A 12,022-nucleotide genomic window follows, 5' to 3' on the forward strand; every position below is an offset into this window, starting at 1 on the left:
CCTTGACCCCCGGTCTGGGTTTCTGGGTCCTGGTTATTACCACAACAAATCTTGTCAGCCGAGGATGCCAAGATAGGGGGATATGGTCCCTGCCCCCAGGCATGATGATTCTGTGGGAGAGTGAGGGCAACCACAGCAATAGCTGGGGCTCCGTGGCATGTGGGATCCTCCCGGACCGGGGCACGAACCCGTGTCCCCTGCATCGGCAGGCGGACTCTCAACCACTGCGCCACCAGGGAAGCCCAAGGGAAGGGAGCATTTCTTCGCAGAGCCAGTATCCATAGGATAAAGGTTTGGGAAGCGGGGGCAAGGAAGGCTGAGGACAGAGCAGTGAGGAATGCACAATGACAGATGAATTCAGAGCATTCTTTGGAGCCTGGAGATCCCCAAAGGTGAAAACCTCAAGAGCCAGACTCTATGGCTGGCGTAAACCCTATCGAGGCCACAGGGGATATGCATAGTTCAGCACCTAAAGGACCCACTGAGGGTAGCGGGAGTGAACACAGACGTCAGCAGAGCCTCCCCTCTCCTTCCCTTCCTCTCCCTCCCCTTTCAGGTGGCTGGCCGTAAGGGCCCAGACTGTGTGGGGTAGTGGGAGAAATGAAAAGAAAACGGGCAAACATGGGAGAAGAAGAGCCCACGCTGGGAATCAAAGAGCTGGAAGAGTTCTGGAAATGGAGTATCTGGAGGGACAGTTGGTCAAGGGATGGTGCATTAGCATCCGAACTGTACTCAGAGGGACAAGGACAGTGGCGGGTCTGCTTACTTGGCCAAACTTTCTGAAAGGAATGGGGTGCCCGTGTGGGCACCCGGCCTGGGCTTTCCCACAGAACGGGTGGCCTGGACCCTCGGGGCTCGGGCTCGGGCTCGCGCGCTACCGGCGGTAAGAACGCGCTGGGCGGAGGCGGGCGGGCGAGCGCCTTGGTGACCCTTCCCCTACTTTCCATCTTCTTCAGCTGGAGCAAGAGGTCTGTGCCCGGCGGGGGAACGCGCGTCCAACCCCTGGACCCAGGTCTAGGCCGGCAAGCGGACACTACGAAGGGGCGGGCGGCTCCCGGGGCAGCGCCGCCGTTCCGCGCTCCCGCCCCCGGGAGCCGGACGTGGCGCCTCCCCCGCGGCAGCCGGAGCCTGGAGGTGGGGTCGGGAGCCCGAGGCCGGGACTCTGATGTCACCGCGCGGCCGCGGGCGCCGAGCAGCGCGTCTCGCGTTGGAGCTCAGGTACTCGGTGAGGCCGCGGGGCCGGACGGCCGGGAGTGGGCGGCGGAAACGCCCTTCCCGGGGGCGGCAGAGCGAGCCCCACCGCTAGGAGCGGGTTGGGTAGCTGGGGCGCCGCGGAGCAGCCCGCGCGTCGTTGGGTCTGGAGGGGTTGGGCTCCGCGCGGAGTCTGGTCTGCGCGAGTCAAGGCCCTGCGCGCTTGGCCCCTTCGCAGAGGGGTGGGGGGCGCAGAGCCGGCAACAGCGGGAGCTGCTGGGGAGTGCGCCCGGGGGACCCGAGCACGCAGTGGGGTCTCACCCTGCAACCTCCGGCTCCCGCCTTTCGACCGCGCAGCCACTGGGGTATCCTGGCCTCTCCGGTCCACGATCGCGCGGTTCCCTCCGCGTGTTCTGAGCCCTCCTTCCCCGACGGTGAACCCAACCAACAGGAAAGGCCGAGAAATGCGCCAGCCAGGGGCCATCCGCTCTCCCAGCGTCCCCGAGGCCTCGCTCTCCAGCCGCACTGCGTGACTCTGTCGCCCCCTGTGGCCGCCAGGCCTGCGCCTCTTTCCTCCCTGGAGCGCCTCGACTCAGCTTGAAGCCCCAGGTATGTGGTACGATCTCGACCGCGGCTTCCTCTCCCCAAGTGCCGCCAGCATCCCGCGTTTCCTGACCGTGGCACAGAGCTAGAGTCTACGGAGACTCTACATGTGGGCGGGAGCGAGCTGAGAGCAGACGCTTCGCGACGTGAGCTGTGGTGCTGACAGGCCGGGAGAATGGGGTGCCGGAGGGAACTGGGAGAGCCACGGAACTTACCAAAATGCCTGCCCTTCTAGACCTGGTCTGGAGTGGTGGAATTCAAGACACGGCCCAGGACCTAGATACTCAGTCCGGCAGGGAGACTGCCGTGCAGGCAGCGAGGCAGTCTCCCTGCCGGACCATCCAGGTGGGGTGGCCTGGACAACCTCTCCATAAGAGAGGTCAGACGTGAGGTGGCCTTTGGGAAAGATATGATTTAATTCCTGATCATTGTTGATCATTTGAGGTTGTCTGCCTTTCTGGTCACCTTACCTGGATCTGTTTCCGTTGCCTTTGTGTGACTTTACCCACTGGAAGCTGTCTTCATGGATTTCCCCAAGAACCTCTAATTAAAAACCTGGGTCTGCTTTCTTGCCTGGTCCAACCTCTCTCCTGAGGTCCAGACACACATCTCAACTTACCACCTGCTTGCCAGACTTGCCACAAACACTACAAAGCCCACAGGCCCCAGACTGAGCACTGGATCCCTTGGCTAGTCCCCGTCTCAGCTTCCTCATTCCTGGGACCGGCACCTCCACCTCCCCAGCCCCTAGCTCTGAACACGGAAGTCATCCTTGTCTCCTTTTCCTCGCTTGCTCTTTGATTCAGGTGATAAGTTTATCACAAATGACCCCAATACCGCATGACCCCAATCTGGTGGTTTTCTAGCAGGGATTTCACACTGCTCCCCCTACTCTGACAAGGTTTGGCAAAAGGTTCTTTGAGTTCTAGCCTCTGGACTTACATTCAATGCAGGCACTGGCTCTGCAGCCCAGCCCACAGTTGACACTAATGCTGATGCTAGGGCTCCTGGGGTGTGGCTACTCCCAGCCACAAGGACTGGCTGAACTGCAAGAGGCTCCCTGCAGCCAGACGAGTGTGAAAACTCTTTGCTCTTTGGGCTGAGGCCCCAAAACACACTAAAGGAGCTGGACCCTCCTGGCATAACAGGTTCTACAAAGGGCACAGTGTGAGCATCCTGCATGGGTATCAGGTGCTTGGGTTACCACTGCAAAAGCATCCTCGAGACAAGTTAAGGTCAATAAGAAAATGTACACACATTTTAGTTATCCATCTGAGCTGTTTTTATTTGGTGAACTCAGAATCCTTTATCAGTCAGTAACTCACAAATAAGATAGAATTGTCAAGGCCTTTTTTGAGGAAACATCTTTGTATTAGAACAGTTACCCATGCCTATAGATGCAACGAAAGTCAAGAATGGGTGGCATGAGCCAGGGTAAACAGTGCTCCCAAGCTGGGCTCAGAAGGATAGGAAGAGAGAGAGCTATTGTCTGGGTGGCTAGGGGGAGTTACCAAGAGAAGGTGACTGTCCTCGCAGGGGCTGCTACTCAGAGTAGCTTCTTGTCTTTCTGAAGTTCAGAGAGTATAAACTACTTTGCAGAAATGGTCCCCAAGCCTGAGTGAAGACCAACCTGCAGGGCTGGCCTTAATGGGCTCAAAGATGCCTCCAGGTGGGTGATGTCAAGATGTTCTGGTACCAGGTCAGCTGAGATCCCCTCCTGGGAATGTTGGAGGTACCGCTTCGCCCTTTTAGGAAACATCATATCCTCCTTCCACTAACCTCCCTACCTGCCCTACCCAGCAATCTGTAGCATCTGGGGTCTCAGGGAATGGGGTAGAGGGTGATCCTGAGCTCCAAAGTGTCTAGAGGCTCACATAAGTCTGTTTTTCAGTTTCCACCCCACTGTGGGCCACCCTCCTCTGCAATCCCAGCCAAGCAGCTCAGGAAAGGCAAGCCCGCCCCCCACCCCACCCCCAAAGTCCCTATAGCCCATAGGGAGCCTTCAGTTCCCAAGACTCAAAGCTGCTTTCACCCCTGACCCAGGCACACCTACCTAGCTCCTCCCCTTGCTCCCCCTCCTGCCACTGGGGAAGTATTGATTTCTGGCCATTCCTGTTCCAAGCTGTGCTTGCCTGCTCTTCTGGTTCCTAATAAACCTGAGTAACCTGGTCAGTGTCCATGGGTGGCAACTGCCTCACCCATTCTGTCCCCTTTCTCAAAAAGACTAATAGGGAGAGAAAAGTGGGTAGAAGCAAAGAAGCCCTCAACCTTCTCCAGCAAAGCCACCCCCATCTACTCCCTGAAAGGCTGCTCCTTTCCTTGTCATTCAACAAATGCTTAACATCGACTACATGCCAGGCACCGAGGGTGCAGAGATGAGTAAGTGCAGGGCCTGTCCTCAGGAAGCTCAGGGGTGGGAATGGGGAGAGGGAATCAAAGCAAGCCAACAATCACAATGCAGGGCGATGAGTGCTGTGACGCAGGAAGCTCAGGACACTGTAGGGATCCCAAAGGGTCAGGAGACCTCTAAGCTGCGCCCTATAGGAGGAGCAAGAGTGGCAGGAAAAAGAGGGGGTGAGCCTGTCATTCCTAGACAAAAGGCAGAGAGTCTCCCAAGCAGGGGCCATATTATCCTGGAATCTGCCAGTATTTTGAAGGGATGGGGGCGATTGTTTCCCATAGTGGAGGCTGGGCTTTGTTGGAGGGGGCTGGGGGTGAACTGGCTTTCAGCAGGGTTTGCTTCTAGGAAATTGATTCTGGCTGCAGTAAGCTTGGAGGCAGGCCCAGATTCCAGGCAGGGCTCAGCTGCCTCTTACCAGCTGTGTGCCTCTGGGCAAATCATTCCCCCTTCAGAACTTCAGTGTCCTCATCTGTAAAATGCAGACAGCAGTTGTGCGGTTCAAGACAAATATTTATTCAAAGCACCTGGAACATAACTGGCCCAGAGGGAGGGAGGAAGGCTGTGAAGCTGCCCCTGCCACCTGACCTGGGTCTTTCCCCCTCCTTTCTTGTCTCCCCTGTGATCTCAGATCGTTCTTGACCATTGTTTATCAGGGAAAGATCACATGGAGAAGCTAACAAAGCAGCCAGGAAGCCGCCAGGGTGGGACAGGGTTGGGGAGGGCAGGAGCATGGGTACATTCTCAGAGCTCCAGGAGGTGCCAGGGTAGAAGCCGGGGCTGCGGGCCAGAAGAGCCCCAGCGGGGGATGCGCTAGTCGCTAGTTCCTTCCCCTGAGCTAAGGCCCTCAATCTCCAGAGCTGTTCCCCTGGTCCTACTGCCCTTGCCCTTCCAGACTAGGGAGATTGGGGGGGGGGGGGTGTGCCAGCGCTAATAAGGGTCGTGAGACTAGGGAGGGGATGTGTAAGCATGTCCGTGTTGGAGGTGCCAGGAGGTTGTCCTAACCCTAACCTGGAGCGCCTCACCCACCACCCCATCTATGCTTTTCCAGGCCCCACAGAGCTGGCCAGCCTCTGCCCGCGTCCGCGCAGCCATGGAGGCTCTGGGTCCTGGAGGCGACTGCGCCTCGCCGGCCTCGTCCACTCGCAGCCTGGACCTGCGGCGGCTGTCCGCGCGCGCCGACTCGGCCTACAGCTCTTTCTCCGCCGCCTCTGGCGGTCCTGAGCCGCGCACACCGTCGCCGGGGACCCACCAACTTCCCTACCTGGACTGGGACTACGTGCGCGTGGTGTGGGGCGGCCCGGCCCCCACCGCCGGGCTTCGCACCTCCCCGCAGCCCCGGCCCGCGGCCGCCGCACGCAGTGGGCCTCGTCCCCCCGAGATCCGGGGGACCCCGGGGCCGCTCAGCCGCCAGACCACCCCGTTGCTGTACGCGCTGGCGGCCGAGGCGGAGGCCGCGGCGCGGGCAGCCGAGCCGCCCAGTCCGCCCGCGTCGCGGGCCGCCTACCGCCAGCGGCTGCAGGGCGCGCAGCGGCGAGTGCTCCGGGAGACGTCCTTCCAGCGCAAGGAGCTCCGCATGAGCTTGCCCGCCCGTCTGCGGCCCGCGGCCCCCGCGCGGCCCTCCGCCGCGCACCCGCGCTCTGCCTTGCTCAGCCACCCCGGCGGGGAAGCGGAGCCGGCGCGCCCCGGGGCTCCCGCGCCGGTAACCGCCGGCAGGGGACGCCTCGCCAACCAGCAGCGGCAGTGGTGCTTCTCAGAGCCGGGAAAGCTGGATTGCGTGGGTCGGGGCGGTGGGTTGGCGGGGGAATGCTCGGGGGAGGCCTGCTCCAGCTCTGGCCTCGCCAGGCCGGAGCCCCGGGAATGGCAGCAGCGGACGCTGGCAGAGTTCGAAGGTCACCAGATCAGATGGCTGCCTGCGACCCAGCCCCGAAGCCTAGAGGACCCGAAACCCCGGTCCTTGAGGCTCAGCAATGCCTATAGGCCTGCTGGTCGGAGTCAGAGCGCTTCGGGGGAAGTCTTGTCCCCCTGGGGAAGTCCAGAAGGGGTCATGCCCATTGCCCAGGTATGGAAGATAGGGGCAGCAAGCTTGGCTTGGGGGCATCCAGAAGATTGAAAACTTGAGCAACATTTCATCCAACTGCTTGCCTTTCCAGGCTGTTCCCCAAGGAGCAGAAACCCCCAGACCATTGTTTCAGACCAAACTTTCCAGGTGAGAGAAATGGACCACTCTGGGGACTGAAAGCTGGGGGGAGGCAGCTTTCATATCTCTTGCTCAAGAAAGAAGAGGGCCTCCCACTCACCCTCAGTTTGAGCCTTCTGTCTTTTGCAAACCACATCCCCTAATCCCACCCTCAACACCCTACTGTCTGTCTGGCGCAGAACCAGAATCTTCCTTCCTGGTCCCCGTGGTCAGTGTGGGGTCCCTGCTTCCAGGTTCCTGACTCAGAAGGAAGTTGCAGTGGTGTGTTCTGCAGAGGGCCCCCAGAGCAGTCCCTCTGACTGGGAGCATAGGGCCTCAGAGAACTGCATTGTGTCTGCCCGGCTCCCATCCCTTCCTGATGATGAAGTTTTCCTGGAAGAAGACCCGCTGGTCAGAATGAGATCACCTGCAGACTCCCATGCTCCCCTGGGGCTCCCAAACAGGTGAATTTCCTCAGGCTTTCAAGCAGAGTGAGATACGTATCCCTTCCTACACACATCTACAAAATGCTGGAGGGGCAGGGAACCCTCTCCTGGCTGGTGGCTGGGAGCCAGGGGGGTGAGGTGGGGGAGGTGGATGGCCCTTGGAGGCCACCATTTATCTTTGGCCAGAACTTTTTCTGATTTAGTGTCTCTTCCACTTCCAGTGTCCATGCCTCTGACCGGCAGTATGGAGCTGGCTTGGGTCAGAGGGCTGACCAGGCTATAATCCCCTCAGAGCAGCCCCTCCATGAGCACCCGGAGACTGCAGGGGCGGATGACTGTTGGCAGGGGGTAAACGGTTCTGTGAGTGTCTCCAGACCTACATGCTGTAGTCCCCCTGGGACTGCAAATGGTGACATTGCAACCTTTGACCCCACTGGACTGCTGACCACTGATCCCCCCACAGCTGCAGAGACTGACCCCCTCAAACCTCTCCCATGTGATGCCCTGAGACCTCCAGGCAATGATACCCTGGGGCCTTCTGACCACACTGCCCTGGCTTGGGGCACTGGCCAGACTGGTTCCAGGTCAACATGGCCCAGTCCACGCCTCGAGGAGCTGGTTCAGGAGCTGGCCAGATTGGATCCCTCTCTGAGTGACACTCTTACCTCCTATCCCAGCCCAGAGCCATCCCTGGGCCTGCTGGATGGGCTGATTCCTTTAGCCGAGGTCTGGGCTGCAATGAGGCCAGCCTGTGGAGAGGCTGGAGAGGAAGCAGCTGGTACTTCTGCGTCAAGGTGAGTGAGGGGTACCAGGGACTCAGGGGATTCTAAGCCCATGCAGCCTGGGGCAGGACGACCCAAGGAACTCTGGTTTTGTCCCCAGCTCTTACCTACTTAACTCCACCCAGCGCCTGCCAGCTTCTCAGGAGGAGACAAGGCCTGAAAACCTTACCACCTACGCTGTGCCTGACGAGCCATGCGGCCCGGGTCTCCCCGAGCCAATTAACAGCATCCAAGCCAAGAAAGTGAGTGTGGAGGGGCTATTAGAGGCTGGGCTAAGTCAGGGCCCTGCCTCCAGACTGAGGTACCCGCGCCCTCCCTGCAGGTGGAGCTGGCGGACCTCCTTCAAAAGACGCTAAGGGAGCTTCAGGCCGAGCAGGAGCAGCTGCAGGGAGCGGCCCAGGCTTGGGCCAGGCGCGGGGCTGCCCTGGAGGCCGCGGTCGGCCAGGCCTGTGCACCCCACGAGCTCGAGCGGTTCAGCCGGTTCATGGCCGACCTAGAGCGCGTGCTTGGCCTCCTGCTCCTGCTGGGCAGTCGCCTGGACCGCGTGCACCGCGCCCTGGCCCGGGCGGGCGCAGACGGCGACCCTGACGAGCAGGTAACGGGTTTGGGCTGGGGGAGGGCGGGGCGGTGAGGGGACTTCGGGCTCCGGCTGGAAGCCTCCCGGGAGCGGCGGCACCCTCGCCCCGCTCACGGCGCCCTCGCCCCGCGGCTCCAGGCCTCTCTGCTGCAGCGACTGGGGCTCCTGCAGCGGCAGCAGGAAGACGCCAAGGAGTTGAAGCAGCATGTGGCACGGCGCGAGCGGGCCCTGCGCGAGGTGCTGGCGCGCGCACTTCCCGCCGACGAACTGCGCGCCTATCGCGCCCTGTTGGTCGGCAAGGCCGCTGTCCTGGCCCAGCAGCGCAGCCTGGACGAGCGGGTCCGCCTCCTTCAGGACCAACTGGACACAGTCAGGACCGACCTTGGCCGTCGTCCTGCGACTCCCAGGCCGGCCTGGCCCCCAGGCACCCGTCCTCCGGATAAACCGCCCTTCCCCCCTCCCCTCATCTAGTTACAGGGGGCTGGGGGTGAGGAGCATTGCCCCTGCCTCTCACCCACGTGATTGATTGGGATGACGCTGGTTTATTCGGTGCTTTTCCCTTGGGGTGGGGAAGACCCAGGCCCGGCCTTCCTGGAGTACTTTTTCCAAGTGTTCTCATGTGGCCTTACCCAAGTCTTGCGGATTATTTGGTAATTAACTTATGAATTTTAAAGTCTGCAGTATTCCCCCTTTTCGGTCAGGGTTGGTTGGAGGGAGAGGAGACAAGTCAGAGGAGCACTTCAACTTAAGATGCAAAATGGCCATTTTTTCCCCTCTCAATAAAAAATTGATGTGCAAAGTGTGCGGTATCACCTGGAGCCTGGCTTGGAGGAGGGATCTTGTTGGCAAACTACAGACACCTGCCAGACTAGAGCAGAAGAGAGATTTGTTGGAGGACATCACTCAGCCCTGGGGATCCCTAGAAAGACTGAAGAAACAGGCTTGAAAACTGGAGGGGCCAAGCAGATGCTGTCACCAGTAGTCCCTAAATATTCTGGTGATTGCATTATTACCACGAAAGCTAGGCCTGATTGGCTGAAGCCAGGTCTCTTTTGCTGGTTTTTACCCAAGCCCCCAACATGAGTAGTATAGTGGAAGTGGGGGACTGCCTCCCTTCAAGACAAGGGATAGGGAACTTCCCCAAATGGAAAATGGATTCAGATGCTTTGCTGCCTAAAAACCCTGATGAATGTCAAGTACACTTGGACATTTGGGGACATTCATTCCAAGACCCAGAAAGAACTTTCTTCCTCTTCCAATTATGTTGGATAATTGGATAAACTGAATTTATCCGCCTTTCCTTTGGAGTCCCCACTAGGTCACCCAGGCTTAAGGAGGGCAGTTGGGGGGATGGGAGCTGAAGGTGAGTCATGGGGGACCTGGAGACCTATTATTGTGGGGGTGGTGCTGAGGAGTTGCAGAGGCAGCTTTTCTTGTGTTCTGGAGATGGCAGTTTGGGGATGGGCTAAGGTTGGGAGTTAAGGGCTAGAGTGGTATGAAACAGGACACACACTCCCCTCTGTGTGTCAGTCTTGTGTACATAGAATCAATGTTCAGTTCTCAAATATACATTGAAAATCTGTCTTAGTATTTGTAGCTGCTAAGGCCAGGGACAAGAACATTGTTCATGTAAATGTTCAGTGTATTTTTGGGAGCTGGGCACATTGATAGGCATGTGTATGTGTATCTAAAACCAACAGACCTCAAAGTGAGAAATCTCTGCTTCTGGGCTCGTTTTCTGATGCATATTGTCACTAAGTGCAACTGGTTGGGAATGTTAAATGGTCGTATTCATACCAAAAGCATTAGTTATAACAGTCGCGCTATTGAGCACAGAACAATGCTCACATTGTGCCTTTTTATAAAAAACATATGGGGCTCCTGCTGATTCTAACATTATGCTTTGCTTTTCTCCTTTGAACGCCGTGGGCGGGGCCTCCGCTCTAAGATCCTCTTAGATCCTAGCAGGGCAGCTCGCTTCGAGACGCGTTCTGGATGGAATCTACTTATTTCTGGCTTTTGCCCTGTACAGTCCCCACTGCATTCTCCCATTGTGATATACTTAGAAACACACTTAACGTCGTCCATTAGGCCAGTAGAAATTGTGTATTTCAGACAAAACACTCCCAGCCCGGGATGGGCATGAGAAGCAGCGTCTGCCATTGTCTGGTTAAACTGCACTTTGGTTCTTCGCTGGTTTTTGCCATGGGGAAATATGAGGCTTCTGTGCTTGTCTCTACCAGATCGAGCGAGCCCACAAAAGTGGGGCCACAACTCCTGCGCCTGTCCTTCCATTTTGCCTCCGTCTCCTTCCTGCCCCAGTTTATCTCCCTTCCACACCCCGTTATTCCTTCAGAGGGCAAGAATGAGCTCAGCATAGGTGTTCTATATTGGCACCACGGACTAAGACTAGGGTGACTCCGGTGAATTCCACCCTCCTGGACACTGCCAGCAGAGGGCACTGTTTTCCTCATGATGAAAGCTTCTAGCCACGCTTTACCACTCGCAGCCTCCCCAGCTACCAGGCCCTCTGGGCTAGCCACAGGGACGTTGCCTTGTCCTGAGCAGTGTCCCTGTTGGACCTGAAGGCTGGGGCTAAGCCTTTGTGTCTGTCGGAAAGAAATCCTGGCCCGCCAGTTATGGGAAGGTTGGCTCCCTTTCCTTTGCCACTAGGCCTTCGTTCGAAAGTCGTTGGCTAATGAGGAGTGGGGAGGGGGAGCCTGGGGGTGTTGATCTCGAGGATCAGTATCAAAAAGAGCCTTACGTGGTTCCCCACGGTGGAAAAGAGGGTTTCTTGGGCCTCTGTTGGGGTTTCTGTCCGCACCTCCCCAGGCCGCCTGCGCCCGCAGCCGCCTGCTGGTCCCGCCCCCAGCCCTGAGGCCTGCAGCGCCCCGCCCCGATTGAGCAGAGCGCGGTTGTTGCCTGGCAACTGGCAGCCCCGGGGCCTCCCTCCTCTCCTACTCGCGTCATCCCGCCCCCCAGCCGTTCCTAATACGGATGTAATTAGTGCACTTTTTACCTTCTGACTGTAAATTGGAAACAGTAGGAAAGCAAGGTTCCGTGGTGCCCAAACCGACGCGCAGTCTGGCTGGAGCAGCCTGCTCCTCACACCAAGTACCTCGGCGAGCGGCTGGCGTGAACCTCAGGAATCCTCACGGGAACAAATTACCTTGCTGTTCAGTCACGTGTAATTCAGAAGCTTATGAGGACATTTAGGTCAAATGTGGTTGAGGACAGCAGAGAGAAGAGGTGAAATGCTGTAAAGCAATCCTCCCAACGACCCCGTAGCGTTACTGTCACAGCCTAGCTACAGTTTAGACAGGCAGTCATGATGGGTGTTTACCTGTTGTCTTTGAAACTTAAGTCAGCACTGACTTCTCACTAGGAGGACTTTTTCCTCCCCTTCTTGAGGAGAGGTCCAGACATCTCTCTCTCTCTCTCTCTCCTCCTCCTCCCTCTCTCACTATCTCTTCCTTATTTCCTCTTTCCCACAGTAATATCTGAGGCCACCTCTGCTCCACAGGTTCAAGTCCAGAGGTGTGGCAGTTCTGGAAAGGTGACGCCAGCCACAGAGTTTCAAGGCATAAAACTATTTGGAGAGCGACAGAGTCTATTTATTAAACCATTTTAAAAGGTCAAATAATTTCTTCCAGGAAAAGGCAAAGAAAAGGGAGGAAATATGGGTCCTGAGAAGGCCCAGCTTTAAAACCGTGTGTGGAGGGGTGCTTTCAGTCCAGAGAGCTGAATGACTGCTTGTTTAAGACCGGAAGTTGCGGGGACGGGGATGCTAGAGGAATGTGTATTAAGAAAGGCATTGTGATATTTTAAATAAAGCGATATTTCCCT

The 12,022-nt window shown here is 57.7% G+C and overlaps 1 protein-coding gene across 1 annotated transcript; it reads left to right on the plus strand.

Moving 5' to 3' along the window:
• The first annotated feature begins 642 nt into the window (after window positions 1–642).
• On the plus strand, window positions 643–9,317 carry SHROOM1 (shroom family member 1). The gene is made up of 10 exons (XM_060008861.2): window positions 643–709; window positions 957–1,218; window positions 1,549–1,800; window positions 5,244–6,254; window positions 6,346–6,401; window positions 6,626–6,835; window positions 7,039–7,611; window positions 7,700–7,841; window positions 7,922–8,194; window positions 8,315–9,317. Exons 4-10 carry the CDS (start codon window positions 5,286–5,288, stop codon window positions 8,645–8,647), a joined length of 2,556 nt encoding a protein of 851 aa, XP_059864844.1. The 5' UTR covers window positions 643–709; window positions 957–1,218; window positions 1,549–1,800; window positions 5,244–5,285; the 3' UTR covers window positions 8,648–9,317.
• Window positions 9,318–12,022: the final 2,705 nt, after the last annotated feature.

Source organism: Delphinus delphis, chromosome 3 (assembly GCF_949987515.2).
Source record: "Delphinus delphis chromosome 3, mDelDel1.2, whole genome shotgun sequence".
Lineage (NCBI taxonomy): Eukaryota > Metazoa > Chordata > Mammalia > Artiodactyla > Delphinidae > Delphinus > Delphinus delphis.